The 21,177-nt window shown below is 39.5% G+C and overlaps 2 protein-coding genes across 2 annotated transcripts in view; both read left to right on the forward strand.

The window, feature by feature from the left end:
* The first annotated feature begins 814 nt into the window (after window positions 1–814).
* H2AZ1 (H2A.Z variant histone 1) lies at window positions 815–3,098 on the forward strand. The gene is made up of 5 exons (XM_028093914.2): window positions 815–1,002; window positions 1,436–1,513; window positions 1,798–1,911; window positions 2,262–2,391; window positions 2,658–3,098. Exons 1-5 carry the CDS (start codon window positions 1,000–1,002, stop codon window positions 2,717–2,719), a joined length of 387 nt encoding a protein of 128 aa, XP_027949715.1. The 5' UTR covers window positions 815–999; the 3' UTR covers window positions 2,720–3,098.
* A 1,514-nt stretch (window positions 3,099–4,612) lies between these two features.
* The window catches only part of DNAJB14 (DnaJ heat shock protein family (Hsp40) member B14), a 47,134-nt gene continuing 30,569 nt past the window's right edge, over window positions 4,613–21,177 (forward strand). The window contains exon 1 of the mRNA XM_028093916.1: window positions 4,613–4,840. Within this exon, the coding sequence (XP_027949717.1) occupies window positions 4,708–4,840 (133 nt within the window). The 5' untranslated portion in view covers window positions 4,613–4,707. The remainder of the gene's footprint in view (window positions 4,841–21,177) is intronic.

Raw genomic sequence — 21,177 nt, forward strand, 5'->3', positions numbered from 1 at the left:
TCCAGAAAAATACGGTTTATGATTTGATTCAAGAATACGGCCTCACCCCAAGCTCTCCGTGCGTAGACCAAAAGGTCTTTTGTGACCAGCGAGGTGACTTTGCTCCACCGTTTGTTCCCGTGGAACTATCTCTCTGGTGGCTTACAAAAGTGGTGAGGAAAGAAAATTTGGGAGATACAGCTAAAGATGACGTGGGAGCAGCGGGTCGCGATCAGTCGAAGGCTGGGGATTTGCCTATGGGGAAGAAACACGAAATCTCCGTTAAGCCAGTGTGTGGTTCACGGAGGAGTGGGGGCTAGTCTCAATCGACGCGTACGCGCCACCTGTCAGACCAGAAGAGACGCTGGGGATGGAGGGGGGCGGGGAAGAGGGTGTCCCGGGTCCCGGAAAAAAGGCTGTGGGCCAGCGGGTCTCGGCTTTCGAAGCGCTCTGGTCGGGGTGCTAGCGCGGTGGGGTCGGGGAGAAGGGGGACGAGTTAGATCCGGAGGCCACAACACGAAGCCTCCGGGATCAGGCTGGGAGACCGGGGGCGCCACCGCGTGCCCCTCCCCTGAGCCAGACTCTCAGCTCCTCCTCCCAAGCACGTGACCACAGCCGGCGGGTCTCCTCGCTCCGGCAGCGTAACTCGCTCTATTTCTTCCCTCCCGCCGCCGTGCCCTTCTTCTCCTCAGTTCCCATCCCTCGGCCCTCCCCCCACCTCCTTCCCCACTCCCCAATAGCGGCTCGAGCTGAGGAGTGCCCGCCCCTCCACCCTATTCTTCGCTTGTTCATTGGCTGAGGCCTCAAGGACGCATCCCGAGGGCGGGTGGCAGCCATTGGTGGGATGAGCAATCCGAGTTCCCGGATGAGGGAACATTCAGCAGTATAAAGGGAGCGGGGAAGGCGGGAGACAGCGCAGTTTGAATCGCGGTGCGACGGAGGAGTAGGCGGTGGGATCTCGCTGGCTGTCTGACTAGTCCTTTCTCTGCCTTGCTTGTTTGAGCTTCAGCAGAATTCGAAATGGTAAACTTCGCGGAGGCGCTCGAAGACTTCGCGGGTTTTTGCCGATGGGAGAAAAACCCGTTACACACGGGAGATGGGGGTGAAGTGGCGACGGTTGGGAACGCGCGGAGACAGGATTTGGAAGCGCGGGGGGAGGTGTTTTGTCGGCGGCGAGCGGAGCAGCCTCCGATCTCGCGGCGGGCGGCGACGGTTGGGTGGCGCGCGCAGCGCCGCTGGGGGCCGGCGGGCGGACGGAGGCGCGCGGCCGCGGCGGGCGCGCACCGGGGGGCCGGCGGGCGGGGTCGCCCTTGCGGCGCGCGGCTGGCCAGAGACCCCGGCTGGGCACGGGGCCGCGCTCGCGCCTGGGCCGCGCCGCGGTGGGGGAGGGGCACACCGCCCTGGTAATCCTATATTCCCCGTTCCTCCTTCGCTCGCGGGCGTGTGCGCGCCGCAGGCTGGCGGTAAGGCTGGGAAGGACTCCGGAAAGGCCAAGACAAAGGCGGTTTCCCGCTCACAGAGAGCCGGCTTGCAGGTCAGTGGTGGTTCGTGCAGTCTGGGAATTGTGGCGTTTTTCTTTCCACCTTTTTTCTTGTTTATCATCGCTCTGGATGGGCGTTTCGTCTTTGCGTGGGTGATGCGGTGTCGCGACTTGGTTTGCCGATACGATAAATATCGAAGGGGGGGTGATCACGTGTGTCGATGCTGGGGCGCGTTGCTGCACCAGCGTCCATGCCCCCTTGGTTTGGCGCGCGTGTAATATTACCGTCTTTGACTCTAACATCTTTGTGCATTTATGTTTGTGTGCTTAAAATTAAGTTCCCGGTGGGCCGTATTCATCGACACCTGAAATCTAGGACGACCAGTCATGGACGTGTGGGCGCGACTGCCGCTGTGTACAGCGCAGCCATCCTGGAGTACCTCACCGCAGAGGTAAATGGGTGTACGCCTATAATATGGAAAAGGTTTGGGGGGGTTGGCGGGGGGAGGCAGCGAGAGGGAAGGAGGAAAGTGATGCAAGAAAAACTCCCAGGCCCTAAACGCGGCTAGAAGCTTCTGAGAACGCTAGAGGGGGCTGGTGTTCATTAAGGAATCTTTCTGAGCTTGGTTGAGTTTGCTGCTCTTGGAAATAAAATTGCGTGCCCCGTTTTGCATGTGTTGCCGTTCAGGTAGTAGGGGAAGACGTCATTTGGTAGATTTACCTGCATGAAGATTTGATTCTACTCTCTGGGCTTTGGCTTTAAGGAAAGTTGGAAGGAGATTGATTAGAATCTGCCTTGTAGGTACTTGAATTGGCAGGAAATGCATCAAAAGACTTGAAGGTAAAGCGTATTACCCCTCGTCACTTGCAACTTGCTATTCGTGGAGATGAAGAATTGGACTCTCTCATCAAGGCTACAATTGCTGGTGGTGGTATGTAAATACTAAAATTTTATTCCTTTGTAGAAAAAATTGTGTAGTTCTCGTTATTAATTTTTAGTGCAGAAGACCTATTTTCACTGATCTTCACTGGTTGCATTATGAAATTTGGTTTATGTATATAATTTAATGAATTTTTACATACTTTGCATTTAAAGACATTTTCCAAGTTGAACATTAAACTGTCTTGGTTTTAAGTGTTGTGTGATTTCTAAAATACGTATATTGAAAAGTAGAATTAATCCCTCTTCCTCTCCTAGGTGTCATTCCACACATCCACAAATCTCTGATTGGGAAGAAAGGACAACAGAAGACTGTTTAAAGGATGCCTGGATTCCTTATTATCTCAGGACTCTAAATACTCTTAACAGCTGTCCAGTGTTGGTGATTCCAGTGGACTGTATCTCTGTGAAAAACACAATTTTGCCTTTTTGTAATTCTATTTGAGCAAGTTGGAAGTTTAATTAGCTTTCCAACCAACCAAATTTCTGCATTCGAGTCTTAACCATATTTAAGTGTTACTGTGGCTTCAAAGAAGCTATTGATTCTGAAGTAGTGGGTTTTGATTGAGTTGACTGTTTTTAAAAAACTGTTTGGATTTTAATTGTGATGCAGAAGTTATAGTAACAAACATTTGGTTTTGTACAGACATTATTTCCACTCCAGTGGATAAGCTCAATAAAGGTCATATCCCAAACTTAGTTGTGTTTTAAATTTGCTTGATTGTAATGGGAATTCCTTTCTTTTGAGTAGGTATCTCATACACCAGTAACATAAGCATATTTCTCTTGAAATTGAACTTGGTCAATAAAGTCAGCTGACCCAAGTGTAATTTTTTTTTTAATATTATGTAATGAGGTATTTAAAAAACGTTGGCAGGAGCTGCAATGGGGCAAGTTGCTGTTTCTTAGGCTAAGCTGACCCATCTCAATTTGTTGGCTGTGCCTATTCTGTGTGATGGCATCACACTGGTGGGCTATTGCTGTGGTGGATTTGGGGAGGGAGAGGGCATTATAGCTACCTCCACAGAGGGAACTTTCAGTTTAGACTTTGGAGATCATGTTTTTTTCATGTGCTACAGTGTTTTGAAGTCTACTTGAATTAAATTTTTCAGTAGTTAACATTTGCGGGGGGGGGGGCGCAGCTGCATGCTATTCCTATTTTCCAGAAGAGTATTTCTTAGCAAGTCCTGAGTTATATATTTGCATGCTAACAATAGCTTGCTTGAACCTTGTGAAAAAAACGAGTATATTCTGGTTGGGTTGAGTGGACCATTTTGATACTTGCTTTGCGGGAAGTTCCTGTCCTAATTTTTTAAAATTTGGATGTCCTTAACCAAGCAGTAAGTGGTCCCTTCCCCCCCATCAAGGAGACCCAACATGACATGGTTCAGCATTTCACGAGGAAGTGCCATGAAAATGGGAGAAGGGAGAAAATCCAACAAGTAGTCGTTTCTGCAATGCTAATACATTAGGAAAAGGTGGCTCCTGCCTTGTTTTGGTCACAAAGGATTAGGACTAGGGCTTTTCACCAGAATAATTTGCAAACTGCAAATAAAGTGTTCATACCTTCTGGATGTACCGAGAGACAATTTAATGGAATGTGGATCAGGAAAATGGTGTGTAGCTGAAATAAAACTACCGTGGGTAGGGTCAAACGACGGTCTAATGTGCTTCTGAACACCTGTGCCGGAAGCGCTTCATAGGGACTGACAGCGCGGTGCTCACCTGACCGAAATCTCCCAAGGCTGAGGGCCTAGAGGCGGGCCCTTCGATCCCTGGGATTTCTCCTGGAAACGAGCGTCCCCAGGCCCCATCTGTCGCCCCGGCCGCCCGGAGGGCGGGCTCCCGGCTGCGCTGGCTGCGCTGGCCGCGCTGGGAGGTCAGGGGGCACGGCGCTGCTAAGGCAGGAGGCGGGGTCCCTACCTCGACGGAATACCCCGGCGGGCAGCCGGGCTGGTATCGCCCGCCTACTCGCCCCCCCCCCCCACGTTGGTCGGCTCCGAGCGTGTCGGCGCCGCGCACGGACAGCCGAGTCGGCCGCGACTCCCAGGCCCGAGAGCTCGGTCCTGGGGTCCGGAGGGATGCGGCTCGCGCCGTAGGGGCCCGCGGGGGGCGGGGAGGCCGCCGTGAGGAGGCGGAGCTGTGAGCCCGCCTGTCCGCCCGGGCCGCCGCCGCCGCCACGGTCCCCTGCTCTCCTCCCCGCTCGCCACCGCACGCCCCCACCCCGGGCCGGCTCGCCTCCGCCGCGGCCGCGGCGTCCGTCCCCCCGTAGCTGCGCTACCGGAGGAAACGGAAGAAAGCGCAAGCCATGGAGGGGAACCGGGATGAGGCGGAGAAATGTGTCGAGATCGCCCGGGAGGCCCTCAACGCCGGCAACCGTGAGAAGGCCCAGCGCTTCCTGCAGAAGGCGGAGAAGCTCTACCCGCTGCCCTCGGCCCGCGGTGAGGCCCTCACTGTCCCTTCCTTCCCTACCTGCCGGGTCCCCAGACCGCCGCGTAGCCCGCCCCTGCCCCCACCATCGCTCCTCCGGGAACCGGCGGGACCCCCGGCCTGCCAGATCCCGCCGCAGGGCTCCGGGAGGAGCATCCCGACACACCCCCGCCCCGGCCCCGACTGTCCCGGGCCGGGCCTGGGGTGGGCTGCCCGAGATTCCCTCTGCACTGGCTTGCCTTCGAGATGCCGCCTCTCAGCTGACAGACGAGTGTTGCCGGTTCTCCGGTCCTTTCTGTAAAGGTTTAGCTGTCATTCTGCCAGGAGATTTCTCTGGCCCCGTCTTACCTGAGTGGGGCTTTATATATATGGCTGTTTGGTTGTGTGGCCCCCTCCCACCGCATCTTCACCCTCAAATAAGGCCTAGGCCCCTAATGAAGTGAGAGGAATAGGGAACTCAAGTGGCTCATATACAGGTCTCCATTCCACCACCTTTGGGGTAGAACACTATTCCCAAAGCAAACATTTCAAATACCTGAGATGACATTGCTTTTCCCTGGTAGAGAGCTTTTTTTAGAAGAGAAGAGCACAAATTTGGCAAGAATGATAGAGTCAGCAATGATTTCCTAAATAGTATCTGATTTGATAACACCATAATTATCGATTAATTAGGCAAATCACTAAGGAATGGTGTTCTAGACTGACAAGTTGAATTCACTCTGTTCAGGTCCTGCTCTGGAGGCTTTAAACTAATAATAATAGCCAACATTTACTGAACACTTAAAGTGCCAGGCCTTGTGCCTAGTGTTTTATATGAATTATTTCATTTACTCCTCAGAACAGTCCTATGTAGAGATGGAATTCGTTTAACCGGGTTTACCCATGTGTAAACATTTTTTGATGAATGAATGAATAAATGAATGAATGAATGAATGAGTGAATGAATGAAAATATTTTACCGAAGGTCACAGAGTAATTAGTAGCAAAATCAGAATAGCACTTGAGCTTTTCAGCTCCAAAAAGCCTTCAACCACTATGCTCTATTGTCTTGCCAATTGAATACTGTTTCACTGGAGGTTCAAGGTGTTTCTAGGTTAGGAAAATTAATGATAAGTTAATAAGAACGTGAGGCTGTTTTATTTTATTTTCTCAATTTTTTTATATTGTTGTATTCTTTGCTTTATCTATCATTTTCATTACACTGCTGTTGAATACTTTACCAGAGAGGACAGGAAAAGGAAGTGAAAGAAAAGAAAGGAGTTAATATTTTTTAAAATGTGGCACAAATATGTGACAAAATTTACTTAATCATTTTTAAGCATATGGGTCAGTAGTATTAACCATTTTCATACTGTTGTGTAATAGATCTCTGGAATTTTTCATCTTATGGAACTGAAATTCTGTACCAACAAAACAACTACCCATTATCCCTGCCTGCCAGCCCTTGGCAACACCATTCTTTATTTTTCTAAAACTGTACTACTTTAGATACCTTATGTAAGTGAAATTATACAGTATTTGTCTTTTTGACTGGCTTATTTCACTTAGCATAATTCCTTTAAGTGCATGTTGTAGCATGTGATATGATTTTCTTTTTTAAGGCTATATAATATTTCATTTTACACCCTTCCCCCCACATTTTCATTATTCATTCGTCTGCCAGTAGACATTTAGGTTGTTTTTATATCTTGACTATTGTGAATAATGCTGCTATGAACGTGGGTGTACAAGTATAACATTGCAAGTTTCTCCTGCTTTCAGTTCTTTCAGATACATACCAAGAAATGGGATTGCTGGATCATATTGGCAGTTCTATTTTTAATTTTTTGAGGAACTACTATACTGTTTTCCAAAGCAGTTGTACCATTTTACATTCCCAACAGTGTGCAAGAGTTACAGTTTTTCCACATCCTCATCAAAACTTGTTTGTTTTTGATAGTAGCCATTTTGAAAAGTATGAGGTGATATCCCATTGTGGTTTTGATTCGCAATTTCTTTAATGAAAAGTGATGTTGAGCATATTTTTATATGCTTGTTGACTTATTTATATCACCTTGGAGAAATGTCTATTCAAGTCCTTTGCCCATTTTTTTAAAATAACTTATTAAGGTGCTGAGTTGAGAGTAGAACTCAGGTGATTGACAGAAAGTAGTTTTTTTTTTTTAAGATTTTATTTACTTATGGGGGGGCGTGTGCGTGCAAGTGGGGGGAAGGGCAGAGGGAGAGAGGGAGAGGTAGACACTCCAGCAGACTCCATGCTGAACACAGAGCCTGAGTGGGGCTCTATCCCATGACCCTTAGATCATGACCTGAGCTGAAATCAAGAGTTGGATGCTTAACGGACTGAGCCACCCAGGCACCCTTGCCCATTTTTTAATTGGATTATTTGTTTTGTGGTTGAGTTGTAGAAGTTCTTTATATATTTTAGATATAAACCCCTTATCATATGATTTACACATTTTTTCGCCTATTCTGTAAGGAGTCTTTCATTCTGCTGGTTGTGTCCTTTGATGTACAGAAGTTGTTAAGCTTCATGTAGTCTCATTTGTCTGTTTTTACTTTTAATAAAAGCCTGTGCTTTTGTTGTCATATTCAAGAAATCATTGCCCAGAGTTAAAATTTGCATACTGTATGAATACATGATTTCATTTTAACCATTATCTAGTACTAGAGGGACAGTTTTAATATTAAGCAAGTAACCACTCAAAACAGAATACCTTGGCTTTTGAAGCCTATCTTCTCCACCTACTGGCTGTAATCTTAATCTTGGGCAAGTAGCATAAACCTCTCTAGCCTTTGCTCTTTGATCTGCAAAATGGGACAGTAATGTGCTGATTTCATGGGGCTCTTGTGAGGATTAAAGGAATGAATACATGGAATGCATTTAACAGTAAGCACTTGGTTTTTTGGTATCACTTCTATTTAACAAGTGTGAAGCTCTGAGAAGCTTTAAACTTGTAGCTTGTCATTCTTATATAAACAATTTGTTGTTTTTGTTGTTTGTTTAATGCTTCATTGAGAAACTTTATATTCTTTCAGTGTTTGTTTTTTTCTTAACTAAACTCTGTGCCCAACATAGCTTGAACTCACAATCCTGAGATCAAGAGTCACGTGCTCTACGGACTGAACCAGCCAGGTACCCCTATCATATAAGCAATTTGAATCAGTCTGCTAAAGGATACTGTAAGATATAAAAGCACAACACAGTTGTTGCTCTTAAAGACATGAACCTAGAGAACATTAAGAAAAATAACAATGAAAATTAATAGTACAATGTTTTGTAAAGGCAGTCTGTGATTACCAAGGAAAGTGATAGTTTACAGTTGTGGTGTGGTCAGAAAATCTTAGTTCAGATGCATACATACTTTGCCTCTGACAGTTTTGTAACCAGGGACAAGTTACTTAGCATCTCTAAGTGTTCTTTAGTTGTGAAATTAAGATTTCATCCCAGGATTGAGGTGAGCTTTGCTGAAATAAAGTTATGCTCAAATACTTGGCAGAGTGCGTTTTACATAGAATGTTCTCAGAAGGTGTTTATTTTATTTTTATTTTTTTTTAAAGATTTTATTTATTTATTTGAGAGAGAGAGAGAGAGAGAGAGAGCACATGAGAGGGGGGAGGGTCAGAGGGAGAAGCAGACTCCCCGCCGAGCAGGGAGCCCGATGCGGGACTCGATCCCGGGACTCCGGGATCATGACCTGAGCCGGAGGCAGTCCCCCGACCGACTGAGCCACCCAGGCGCCCCTCTCAGAAGGTGTTTAATGGTAGGAGGGAGGAAGGAGAAGGTCTAGGACGTTTGTGTAAGTCCTGAGAAAATAATTAGTGTAGGAAGAAATCGAAGCTAGTGGTTAAAATGAAATTTTAAAATTGTATCCCTGAATTTCTCCTATTCTAGATTACTAATAAATTCCTACGCCTCGGGGTTTTGACTGAAGGTTCCTCTGGATGTGTTTTCATACTAACATAGGCAAAAGAAAACATTGCATATTGACTTTCATTATTCTTAGACAGTGAATGGGAAAATGTGAGCTTAAATTCTAACTAAACTCCAGAATTTTTATCCTCTTCACATTTGATTTTTGCCAGGTGAGCAGTTTGATTGATAAAACACTTAAAAAAGTTGGCAAGAGTTTTCCTTGAGGAAAAGCTTGATCTTCAAATGGATCTAGGACATTGTTGCTTTCTGTGTTTTTAGTTGAGGATATTATTTTATGGATCATTTATTTCAGTGGACTTCTAAGTGAATTGAATTTTGCAAATATTCAAGTATTTTCATACTATGAGTTTGGTTTATGTTCAAAAGGATTGGTATGTGTGACTAGCTACTACATATTCTGGAAAAATAATGTCAGCAGGCAGAAAAGTAAGTTACTTTTTAGTTTCTTAAACTGTATATTTATTGAATTATTGATATGTTTTGGACTTTAACAGAGGGATACAATCTCACTGTTTTAATGCTTTACATTGCTATTTACTTAGTATTAACTGTCAGTGATTCATACTGATTGGGGGGCGATTAGTATAGATTGGTTTTTTTCGAAGAAAAGCATTTTGATTGTTTTCAAGAATTTCTTAGTAACTTGAACTAAAATGTGGCCTACAACTTCAAAAAAGGCCATCCTGTGTCTGCTTTAATGAATGGATAACTCATGTGTAATTTGCAGCATCTATCTGCACAATAACAATTAAAATAGTCCCCTATTTTTTCCCTCATGTGAAAGATATATGTATAGAATTTTCCTTTTTTTTACTACGTTATTTAAAATTTAAATCTAATAAAAAATTCAAAGTTCTGTCCCTCTTTTGCCTCGCTTAAAATAGTAAAATAAAGCTTTTCAAACTGTCATTACACATCTGGAGTATTAGCTACACTGTTCCTTTTAAGGCAATTCCATTTTCTATTTCTGACTTAATTAAATTTTAGTGACAAGTACAAATTATACATTCAGAACAAATATTCCATAACATTGAATTAAGGGTTATAAAATGATCTCCAAGTTTCAGCTAATAGCCAAAGTGTTTTATAGTTAAAGGAGGAATACTGAATTTAGTTTTGAACCTTAATTTTATAGTTGTGTGACCTTACATATGTAACTATTTTTTGGGCCCTCAATTTTCTCATCTCTAAAATGGGGATACATTTATTTAACACACATTTACTGAATCCACACTTCCTTGTGGCTACGGAGGAAGTGAATAATAAGTCCTTGTCCTCTTAGAGCTTACATTCTACAGGAATGAAATATGATGTATGTGCTGGACATAATAATGGCTCAATTCCTGTAATTCTCCTTTCCTTTCTTGAAACTTAGTTATCTCATCTGTAATTTTCACAGGATTATTATAAATATATTTTATTAAGTGCTGTAAGAATGTCATGTATTATTACTAAGCCAAAAGTATTTGGATACTGCCTTGGCGTCAACAGTATAATATTTGTCTCTTTTCTGTCATTTTTAGTTACTTGTTTGAGCAGAAAACAATTGCTATAAGTTAGGATTGCTTTCCACTTAGATTCAACTGCTCATTCCGTGCTTAGTTAACATGTGGTTGTCCCTATTTTGCTGCATTCATTCCTTGTGCTATGCTGTCTGTGTATATAGCTGTCCCTCTCCTAGATTAAAAAGTCTTTTGCCATCAGGAACCATTTTAATCTTATTATCCTTTTTACTCCCCTGGTACCTGACAGTATTTGCTTTGGCATATATAAGCCTGTATTTTCTGGAACGATACCTTTTTATATAACTTTATTCCCTTCAATAAAGATGATTTGCTAAACAATTAAATGAAAATCTTAGAGCTTAACATGCTATTCACAAATGAAGCTTTTAAATAATCAGGTAAGTATTCAAAAATGTATATATAAAAATTGTCACTAGCAAAATTTGGAAAGAGTGTAAATGTTCATCAGTGGGAATTGATTAAATAAATTACATTGCATTCAGATACTATGCATCTATTAAAAATGATAATGTGCCTCCATAATTTTCCATCTGCTGATCCCCTCACCCTGCTCATTGGCCATAAATCCCCAGCTGTCTTTGCTGAATTCGGAGTTAAGCCTGATTACTCCCCTACTGCAGTAGTCCTGAATAAGATATAAATAAATAAATAAATAAATACATAAATACATAAATAAATGATGTGGACTGATATTTATTGATAAAAAATGAAATACATGATGTCTTATGAACTAAATAAAGGTAAAGCTATCATCATATATAGATTATTCTAATTTTGTTTAAGCATACATAAAAAACTCGACAGCTAACTAGAGTAACTAGAGTCAAATATACCAAAATGGTTGAGTGATTTTCTTGTGTGGGATTTATAAGTGATTTTTACTTTGTTACGCCTTTTTTAATGAGCTGAGAAATACTACTTTTATAATCACACAAATAAAAGCTGTTTCTGGTTTGTGAAGAGGAGGAAAACATCCATTTGTTTTTCAAATTATTTATCCTTATTTTAGATTTAGCTTATAGTGGACATTCTATATAACAGGTGTATAGTAGAAACTTATGAAATAAAAACAGATCTTGGTTCTTCACTTTTGGATGATTCACATAAACATTTTTAATACTGTATTTACTTTTTCACCAGTCCTAAATACGGAGTATTCTTAAGTGCAGAGTCTGTCACAACCCCAAAAGTAAAGCAATACATGTGGAAAGTGAAGGCATAAAATGATATTGTATAATTTTGAAAACCAAAAGTAAACGTAGTCTGTTTTATAAGTTTATAAGTACTGTATTTGATTTGTAAGTACTATATTCGCCCAGCTAGTGTTTGTAATACTGCACATTATTGCTAATGAGATCTCATGTGAAAAATCCAATGTGTTCTAAATTCTGGCGGTATTTGAACTGAATCATATTACCTTCTCAGGCATTGGTTCTAGAAATTAATACACACAGGCTTGCTGAGTCCATTTTTAAGATGGCAAACCTGGATATTGAGACCCAGAGGTAATGGAACTCATCCAAATTTTCACTCTTTGGAGCCAAAGAGTGTTTGGTGTGAGTGCATGTACACACGTAGCCATTGTTAAGCAGAAGCCCCTATGCATGAAATTGTAGAATTTTCAGTATCATAAAGATGTTGAAAATATAAAACAACAGTATGGTCCTGCTTCAGCAATATTCAGTGTCTAGTTATTAACCTGGAAGATGTCCAGAAAAACACTGGAAGATAATTTTTGTGCTAAGAATGAAAGGGAGGCGCCTGGGTGGCTCAGTTGGTTAAGCGACTGCTTTCGGCTCAGGTCATGATCCTGGAGTCCCGGGATCGAGTCCCACATGGGGCTCCCTGCTCAGCAGGGAGTCTGCTTCTCCCTTTGACCCTCCCCCCTCTCATGTGCTCTCTCTCTCTCTCATTCTCGCTCTCTCAAATAAATAAATAAAATCTTTTATAAAAAAAAAATAAATAAAGAATGAAAGGGAATGTACAGATAACTTCTAACTAGCATGCATAGGGACTTGGTGTCCACCTATAAATGCTAAACACATAAAATCATTTTCATATCTGGCTCCACAAGTTTTTAAAAATTCTTCATTTATTAGCTGAACTACTTCTATAAAGAGGTATTTCCCCTTTCCTGTCTTGGGGTTACATAGTGGTACAGTTCATACAGGAAAGACAAGTGCTTGATTGCTTTTATCAGTTTTCAAGAAAAGGAGTTGGTTCCCTTTTTTTCCCCAAAAGCAGTTAATTAGTATAGTTGACCCTTGAATAACATGGGTTTGAACTGTGTGGATCCACTAATCAGATTTTTTTTTTTCTAATTACAATACAGTACTATAAATGTATTTTCCTTATAATTTTCTTAGTAACATTTTTTTCTCTAGCTTATTTTATTGTAAGAATACAGTATGTAATACATATACAACATAGGTGTTAATCAAGTATTTATATCATTGGTAAGGCTTCCTTCCAGTCAATAGTAGGCTATTAGTAGTTAGGCTTTTAGTGAGCCAAAAGTTATGTGGGTATTTTTAACTGCATGTGGATTGGTGCCCCTAACTGCTGGGTTGTTCAGGATCAACTGTATTATTTTTTAGGTCTTTGACCAGTAGGGAGCCCCTTCGCATTTAGCTCCTGAGTACAGACAGATTCCCAATAGTCTTTAATAGTTGGCTTGCTGTTTGGTGTAACAGAATGTTTCAGGCTCCTCTTGTACATTTTCTGTGATAGATCTGGAACCAATCATATCTCCAGTAAGTTTCTGTTAGTGGAAAATGGTGTTTCAACATCACAATCTGGCACTAAGGATGCGGTAGCTACTAGATTGTTCATTATTTCTGGGCTTTTTCAGTGTACAGACTAGGAAATAACTTTTTTTTTCCTAAAGCTAAAACAGCTTATGAGTTTATACTTTCACTTATTCAAATTAAGCACTTTGGGGTGTTAAATTGCTCTAGTTTATATTTCTTTTTTTTTTTCTAGCTTATATTTCTATTTCCTTCCTTCCACAGTAGTATGCTGGTTCTCAAGGCCATGGTAAATGACAGAATATGTCATAATTATTTTTTTGCTTTCTGCCACATCATATACTTACATAATAGTTTCAGAGTAGTATTACCAATACTACTCCCCTAATACAGTTATTGAAAAGTTAAAATTTTTAGCATATACTCTCCCCATTTTCCCTCCCCATTTCAAGTTTTTTAACATTTTGAAATAATTTAAAATTTCTAGAAAAGTCACAAGAATAGTATAGATTTCCCTTGTGTATTTCACTCAGGCTTCTATTTGATAAAATTTTACTACATTTGCTTTATCATGCCCTTCGTCTGTCCTTCCCTGCTGTCTCCCCGTCCCATGCATACATGCATACATTCACAATTTGTTCTTACTATATTTTTTCCTGAACCAGTTAAGAGTAAGTTGTAGACATGATGTCCCGTTACCCCTCAATAATTCAGTGTATATTTTCTAAGACAGGGACACTCTTATATAACCACAGTACAACCATTAAATTAATGAAATTAATGCATGTACCTCTTTCAGATTCTACCCATCTTCCCAGTTATGTCTTTGATAACAAAAAAGACACATGTTGCATTTATTTGACATGTTTTATTGTCCAGATTATCTTTTCTTTTTTCTCTCTTGACCTTGGCATTTTTGATGAGTGCAGGCCAGTTATTTTATAGAATTTCCCTCAATTTGGGTTTGACATTTCCTCATATGAATTTTTGGCAGGAACACAAAGAAGTGATGTTGTTTTCTTAGTATAACATATCAGGAGTGATCTGGTCTTTATTGATTGATGCTAATTTTCATCACTTGTTTGAGTTGCTGATTGTCAGGTTTCTCCGTTCTAAATGACTTTGTTTCCCCTTTGTAATTAATAAATATTTTTTGGGAAGATACTTGAAACCGTGTAAATGTCCTGTTCCCCAACAAACTTCCCAACTCCTTTTAGCATCCATCGATGATTCTTTCCTGAACAAATTTCTAATGGTTGTCAGTGGTGGTTTTCTAATTCTGTCATTCCTTCCACAATTTATTAGTTGGCATTCAACTTTATTTATTAGTTTGGATTCATGGATTCCTATTTAATCCATTACTATCATGTTTTTGAAAGACTTATTTATTTGAGAGAGAGTGAGCATGTGGGCGAGTGGGGGGAGGGGGAGAGGGAGAGGGAGAGAATCTCAAGTAGACTCCCCACTGAGCATGGGGATGATGTGGGGCTCAATCTCATGACCCATGAGATCGTGACCTGAGCCAATACCAAGAGTAAGACACTCAACCAACTGAGCCACCCAGGCACCCCCATTGCTATCATTTTTAATTTTGATGCTCAGATTGCCTCAGATTTAGTCAGGAGTCCCTTCAGACTGACTCCTGTGTCTTTTTCACTTTAACTTTTTGACATGTCTCCATCACTCTTTGAGCTTCCTTACTTTCTGGCACAAAACAATTTTCAGGTTCCCTTTTTATTTTATTGTCCTGGGAATCAGCTGTTTCTCCAAGGAGCTCTTACTCTTTTCAGTGGACAATGGTACTTGGAACCTAAGATAGACATACTAGATATGCTTCTTGCTACAGGGTTGTCATTGTCTTTGGGTCCTCTCAGTCGACAGAGCTAAGAAATTATGTGTGAATGTATGTATGTATATGTATGTGTATGTATATCTGTGTGTTATATGTGTTTGTATATGGACATATGCACATTTATAGTAATTTAATCTTTATTAATTTTGATATCTGAGCAATACAAACCTCCCTTTCTGTCCAACAGAGTTCATTCTCTGTTTCCATATTTGTAATGCCATTCTGAGGCCTGTTTTTGGCTATTGCTGCCCTCTTGGTTCCAGTAAGCTTCCTTCATCCAAGTGTCAGCTGCCAAAGGTAGAAAAGGAAAGGGAAGAGAAGACCAATAATTTGTTTTTTCAAGTAAAAGACAAGCCAGAAGAAGCCCACCATTTAAAAAATATTTGAATCTGTCTACAGTGTCGGAGCATATTATTATTATTATATACTATATGTGCTTTCTTTTAATCGTCATTTAGTCTTATCTCTGTAGGTCACTATACATTTAGTTCTCACCATCAGTCCTTATATCAATGTATTTATAATTATTTTGTATTCCTGAAGCTTGTTCTCTAGTAGATTTTTAGGAAGGGCTTGTGGGAACTATGCTCTTAAGTTCTGGAATGTTGAAAAACGTTCATCTGGGGACTTAGTGCTTGAAGTTAGTTGGTGCATACAAAATACTTGACTGAAATTTTCTTTCTTTGGATATCTAAATATGTTATTCCATTGTTTTCTGCAAATACTACTGATAAAATTTGATGACAATCTAATTTTCTTTCATTTATAAGTTGTTTTATCTTTTTGCCTAGATGCTTGGTTAATTTTACTAGAATATATTTTGGTGTTGGTTATTTTGGGTCAATATTCTTAGGTATGTGATTTGCCCTTTCATTATATGACTTTAGATGTTTTTATCGGAGAAGTTTTCCCCAATTATTGTTTTATTCCCTTGCTTTATTTTTCCTTTTTAGGACTCCTATTATATGTATGTTGGATGTTCTTTAACTATTTTCAGTATTTGCCATTTTTTTCTAATTTTTTGTCTTTTTCATTTTTTAATTTAAATTTTTTTCCTCTTTTTAATATTCTCTTTTGCTTACACAAAGTTATCTGTAGTTTATTAATTCCTTATTTCTTCTAGTTTAGTCTTTTTTTTTGAATTGGTTTTTTTCTTTTATTTCTTGTTGTTTCCTGAGTTTTATCACCTAAGCTCTGAATGAATAATTCCGGGGGTTGTTCTAATTCTAATTTATGGTGTACTTTTGTATTGTGTATAACTTTTTAAAATCTTTTCAGCTTGTTTTGAAGTAGTGGTTTATAGCATTTACCTGTTCTGTTGGCAAGTCTTTGTGGTATGTTTTCATTGTCTTCAGAGATTTATTTTATTCCTATTCACTTTTTTTCTCACAATAACTTTGTATCAGATATCAGTTCTACCATTTTCTTTTACTAATTTTTTATACTCATTTTTATGTGAAGTTAATTAGCCTTTCTAAATACACAGAGATCCTGCTCCAGTTTTTGGGTAATGTTTGAAAATCTATCACCTTGCTTTATAAGCTCTCTCTCTTTTCTCCTTCCTCACTTCATCTGGAGTTTCTTATTTCTTTTACTGCCCCTGTCCTCTTCAGTATGGGTCCTGTTCCTAGCAGGTTCTTGGTGTGGCTTTTGCTCTGGATGGGAGTTTTGACTGATTAGTTTTGAGCATTTTAGTGCTGGAGTTTCTATGCCCTTAGGAGTTTATTGTGGACCCTGTCACTCACATGCTACAATAGGAGCAGAACTCATTCTTTTTTACATACTTTTCTCAGTTTTGCCTGATGTGTTGTAATACAGAAAGTCCCTGTTGGTTATTTTGGAGTTCTTTTGTTCTGTGGACTGGCAAATGCCCTGTTACTGTGCTCTACTTCTTCCCACACAGATGGTAAAACCCACATAAATCTTGTAGCTTTATTGGTGGTTCATCCCCATCTTCTGGTCCTTTGGGATTTTGTGCATGAGGTTTTGATTTTGCTATCTAATTGCTCAGATTTTATAAGGGAATTGGCAGAGATTTAAAATTTTAGCTGCTGTCACATCCTTCTTCCCAGAATTCTTACAAAATTTTTGAGAATTTTTGTGAACCACTAACCTCTAGACCATGCTGGCTTCTGCTCTCAAAGTTAACATTATGTTGCATTAAATACAAACTAAATATAGTTGAAAATTAACTATATAACATATATTATACTTGTTAATAACTAATAGGTTGCTAAGAGCCTTTCTGCATCATCTACAACTAGATATTATAAAAAAAATTTCTTATGTCTTTGGTGACCTCTTGAATGCATTAGCTAGGGAAAAGATGGTAGAAAGAAGTGTGTGTGTATACACACACTTATATACTTATATACATACATACATATATACACTTATATACATGTATAACTGCATATATGATATAAATAATAAACAACTATATGTTTACAAATTTGCCAACACTGCTAGGATCTTTAAAAAATACATATAATAGCCTTACTGAGATATAATTCGCATATGTATAATTCATTCTTTTAAAGTATACCATTCAGTGGGTTTTAGTACATTCACAGTTGTGCAACCATTGCAGCAAACAATTTTAGAACACTTTCTTAATCTTAGAAAGAAACCCTATACTCATTAGCAGTTAATCCTCATTTGTCCCCAATTCCACCCTTTCCTCCCCACTAGCCCTTGGCAGTGACTAATATACTTTATTCTGTGTACATTTGCCTATTTTATACATTTCATATAAATAGAATCATACAATATTTCTGACTTTTTTTAACTAAGCATGTTTTCAAATTCATCTGTTTTGTAGCATATATCAGCTTCATTTTTTCCCCAAATTTTTAAAAAAAGATTTTATTTATTTATTTCAGAGAGAGAGAGAGAGAGCACGCCTGTGCATGCACAAGTGGGGGGAGGGGCAGAGGGAGAAGCAGACGCCCTGCTCAGCAGGGAGCCCATTGTGAGGCTGGATCCCAGGACCCTGGAGTCATGACAAGAGCTGAAAGCAGATGCTTAACTGACTGAGCCACCCAGGTGCCCCCTCTTCCCCAAACCTTTACTTAAATTCTAGTTAGTTAATATACAGTGCAATATTGGTTTTAAGAATGGAGTTCAGTGGTTCATCACTTACATATAACACCCAGTGCTCATCATAACAAGTGGCCTCCTTAATACCCATTACCCATCTAGCCCATCCCCCACCCACCTGCCTCCATCAACCCTCAGTTTGTTCTCTATCATTAAGAGTCTCTTATGGTTCGTTTCCCTCTCTCTTTTTTTTCCTCCCCCTCCCATCTGTTCTCTTGTTTTGTTTCTTAAATTCTACATATAAGTGAAATCATATGGTGTTTGTCTTTCTCTGACTGCTTTCACTTAGCATAATACACTCTAGCTCCATGTTTTACCATGTTGTTGCAAATGGTAAGATTTTATTCTTTTTGATGGCTGAGTAATATTCCATTATAGATTAGAGAGATAGATAGATAGATAGATAGATAGATAGATAGATAGATAGATAGACAGACCGACCACATCTTCTTTATCCTTCATCAGTCGATGGACATTTGGGCTCTTTCCATACTTTGGCTATTGTTAATAATGCTGCTGTAAACATCGGGGTGCATGTACCCCTTTGAATCTGTATTTTTGTATCCTTTGGGTAAACACCTAATAGTGCAATTGCTGGATCGTAGAGTAGTTCTATTTTTAACTTTTTGAGGAAGCTCCGTACTGTTTTCCAGAATGGCTGCACCAGTTTGCATTCCTGTCAAGAGTGCAGGAGGGTTCCCCTTTTTCTGAATCCTCACCAACACCTGTTGTTTCTTGTGTTGTTAATTTTAGCTTTCTGACAGGTGTAACCATCATGGTTTTGATTGTATTTCCCTGATGACGAGTGATGTTGAGCGTCTTTTCATATGTCTGTTAGCCATTTGTGTATCTTCTTTGGAAAAAATGTCGTCTTTAGAAGACTTCTTTGGATAAATGTCTATTCATGTCTTCTGCCCATTTCTTAACTGGATTATCGGTCTTTTGGGTGTTGAGTTTGATAAGTTCTTTATAGATTTTGGATACTAACCCTTTATCAGATATGTCATTTGCAATTACCTTCTCCCATTCCATAGTTTTAGTTTTTTGCCTTTTAGTTTTGTTGATTGTTTCCATAGTACTTCATTTCTTTTTATTGTTGAATAATATTCCATTGTATGGACATACCACATTTTATCCATTCATCAACTGATGAACATTTGGAGTGTTTCCAATGTTTTTCTATTATGAACAATGCTATTGTGAACATTTCTGAACCAGTTTTTGTGTAGATGTGTGTTTTTATTTCTCTTGGGTATATGTCTTTTTCAGATGTATGATTTCCTAAATATGTTCTCCCTTTCTGTGGATTGTCTTCTTACTTTACTAATAATATAATAATATTCCTTGAAGGGACAAAGTTTTTAATTTTTTTTAAAGATTTTATTTATTTAATTGACAGAGAGAGAGACAGTGTGAGAGGGAACACAAGCAGGGGGAGTGGGAGAGGGAGAGGCAGGCTTCCAGCCGGGCAGGGAGCCTGATGGAAGGCTCGATCCCAGGACCCCGGGATCATGACCTGAGCTGAAGGCAGTCGCTTAACCAACTGAGCCACCCAGGCGCCCCCAAAGTTTTTAATTTTGATGAAGTCTAGTTTCTCTATTTTTCTTTGTCACCTGTACTTTTATCTAAAAATGTTTTGCCTGACTCAAGGTCACAAAGATGTATTCCTATCTTTTCTTCTAGGAAGAAATTTTTCTTTACTTCTGTATTTTCTTCACACACACATTTAGGTGTATGATCTGTTTTAAGCTAATTTTTGTATATGGTCTAACAAAGGGGTCCAAATTCATTTTTTTGCATGTGGATATTCACTTGTCCCAGCACCATTTGTTGACCCACATTTTCTGATATGTAGTACATTCATTTTTCTTCAGTTCTACTTTTTCATTTCTATTATGATTATTTCTTTGGTATACGAGTTGTCTCAGTTTTTTTTCCTAACCCATTTGTGATCTTTCTACTTAAGTTTTTAAACTGGTTTCTTATTTAAATGCATTGTGCTCATTTGTAGAATATATGACTACTTCTTAGAAATTCAAAGAGAATAATATTATGGTTTAGCTATAATGTAGTCAGTGTTTTCATTCCTTGTGTGCCTGAAAGGATGAATATTCACCAGTTGTTGGACATAATGTTATATCTCTTAGATCAAGCTTGATAAATTAGACATTTATATCATTTGTATCCTGGTGATTTTTTTCATCTACCCAATGTTAGTTAATAAATGACATTGCATTGTGTTATATTGAAATGTGTTAAAATTTTCTCCCACCATGGCGAATTTCTCTGTTTCTTCCTTTTAGTTCCTTTTTCTATGTTTAGTTTTTCTTAAACATTTATTAAAAGATTTTATTTATTTATTTGTGAGAGAGAGAGAGAGCGAGCATGTGCAAGTAGAGGGAGAGAGATAGAGGGAGAGGGAGAAGCAGACTCTCCGCTGATCAGGGACCCTGAGATCATGACCTGAGCTGAAGGCAGATGCTTAACTGACCCAGCCACCCAGTCCCCCCTTATGTTTAGTTTTAACTTAATGGAAAGTTTCAAGCATACACAAAAGAAAGAATAGTGTAATTAATTCCTATTGCCCTCTCATCTTTAACCCTTATGAATATATATGGCCAATCTTATTTTATATATATTTTATCTACCCTTTCTTTTATGTTCCTCCAGTATTTTAAAGCAAATCCTAGACATAACTGTATTACTGTTTTATAGACTCAATGTTTAGATTTACTCATACATTTACCACAGAATTTGCTCACCATTCCCTTTTACATTTTCACCTATCTGGAAGCATTTTCCTTCTGCCCAAAACCTATATATTACAGTATCCTTTAGTGAAATCTTAGTGGTAAATTTTATCCATTTTTGTTTCTTTGAAATGTTTTTAATCTTGAGCATTTTTAGAAAATAAGTGCAGAATTCAAGTTGACAGTTATTCTTTCTGACCATTTTGAAGGTATTATTTCCATGCCTTTTAGCTGCCATTGTTGTTGTTGAGAAATAGAAAGTCTAATTTCTGTTTCTTTGTAGATAATCTCATTGGCTTTTTTAATGACTCTCTCTTTTTCTTTGGTATTCTGTAGTTTCACCATGATATGACAAATGAAAGTGTGTCATAGGAATTAAATGATAGTATTTTTGAGTTATTAGATTTAACTTCTTAATATTCTAAGTGATGTGGTCT

Source organism: Eumetopias jubatus, unplaced genomic scaffold (assembly GCF_037043125.1).
Source record: "Eumetopias jubatus isolate StellerSeaLion01/CBP00866 unplaced genomic scaffold, mEumJub1_p1.0 scaffold_2, whole genome shotgun sequence".
Taxonomy (NCBI): Eukaryota; Metazoa; Chordata; class Mammalia; order Carnivora; family Otariidae; genus Eumetopias; species Eumetopias jubatus.

Excerpts from the sequence above, each read along its gene's own strand:
- H2AZ1 (XM_028093914.2), top strand. Across the intron at positions 1,514-1,797 it reads CACAGAGAGCCGGCTTGCAG|TTCCCGGTGGGCCGTATTCA; the intron begins GTCAGTGGTGGT and ends CTTAAAATTAAG. Across the intron at positions 1,912-2,261 it reads TGGAGTACCTCACCGCAGAG|GTACTTGAATTGGCAGGAAA; the intron begins GTAAATGGGTGT and ends TCTGCCTTGTAG.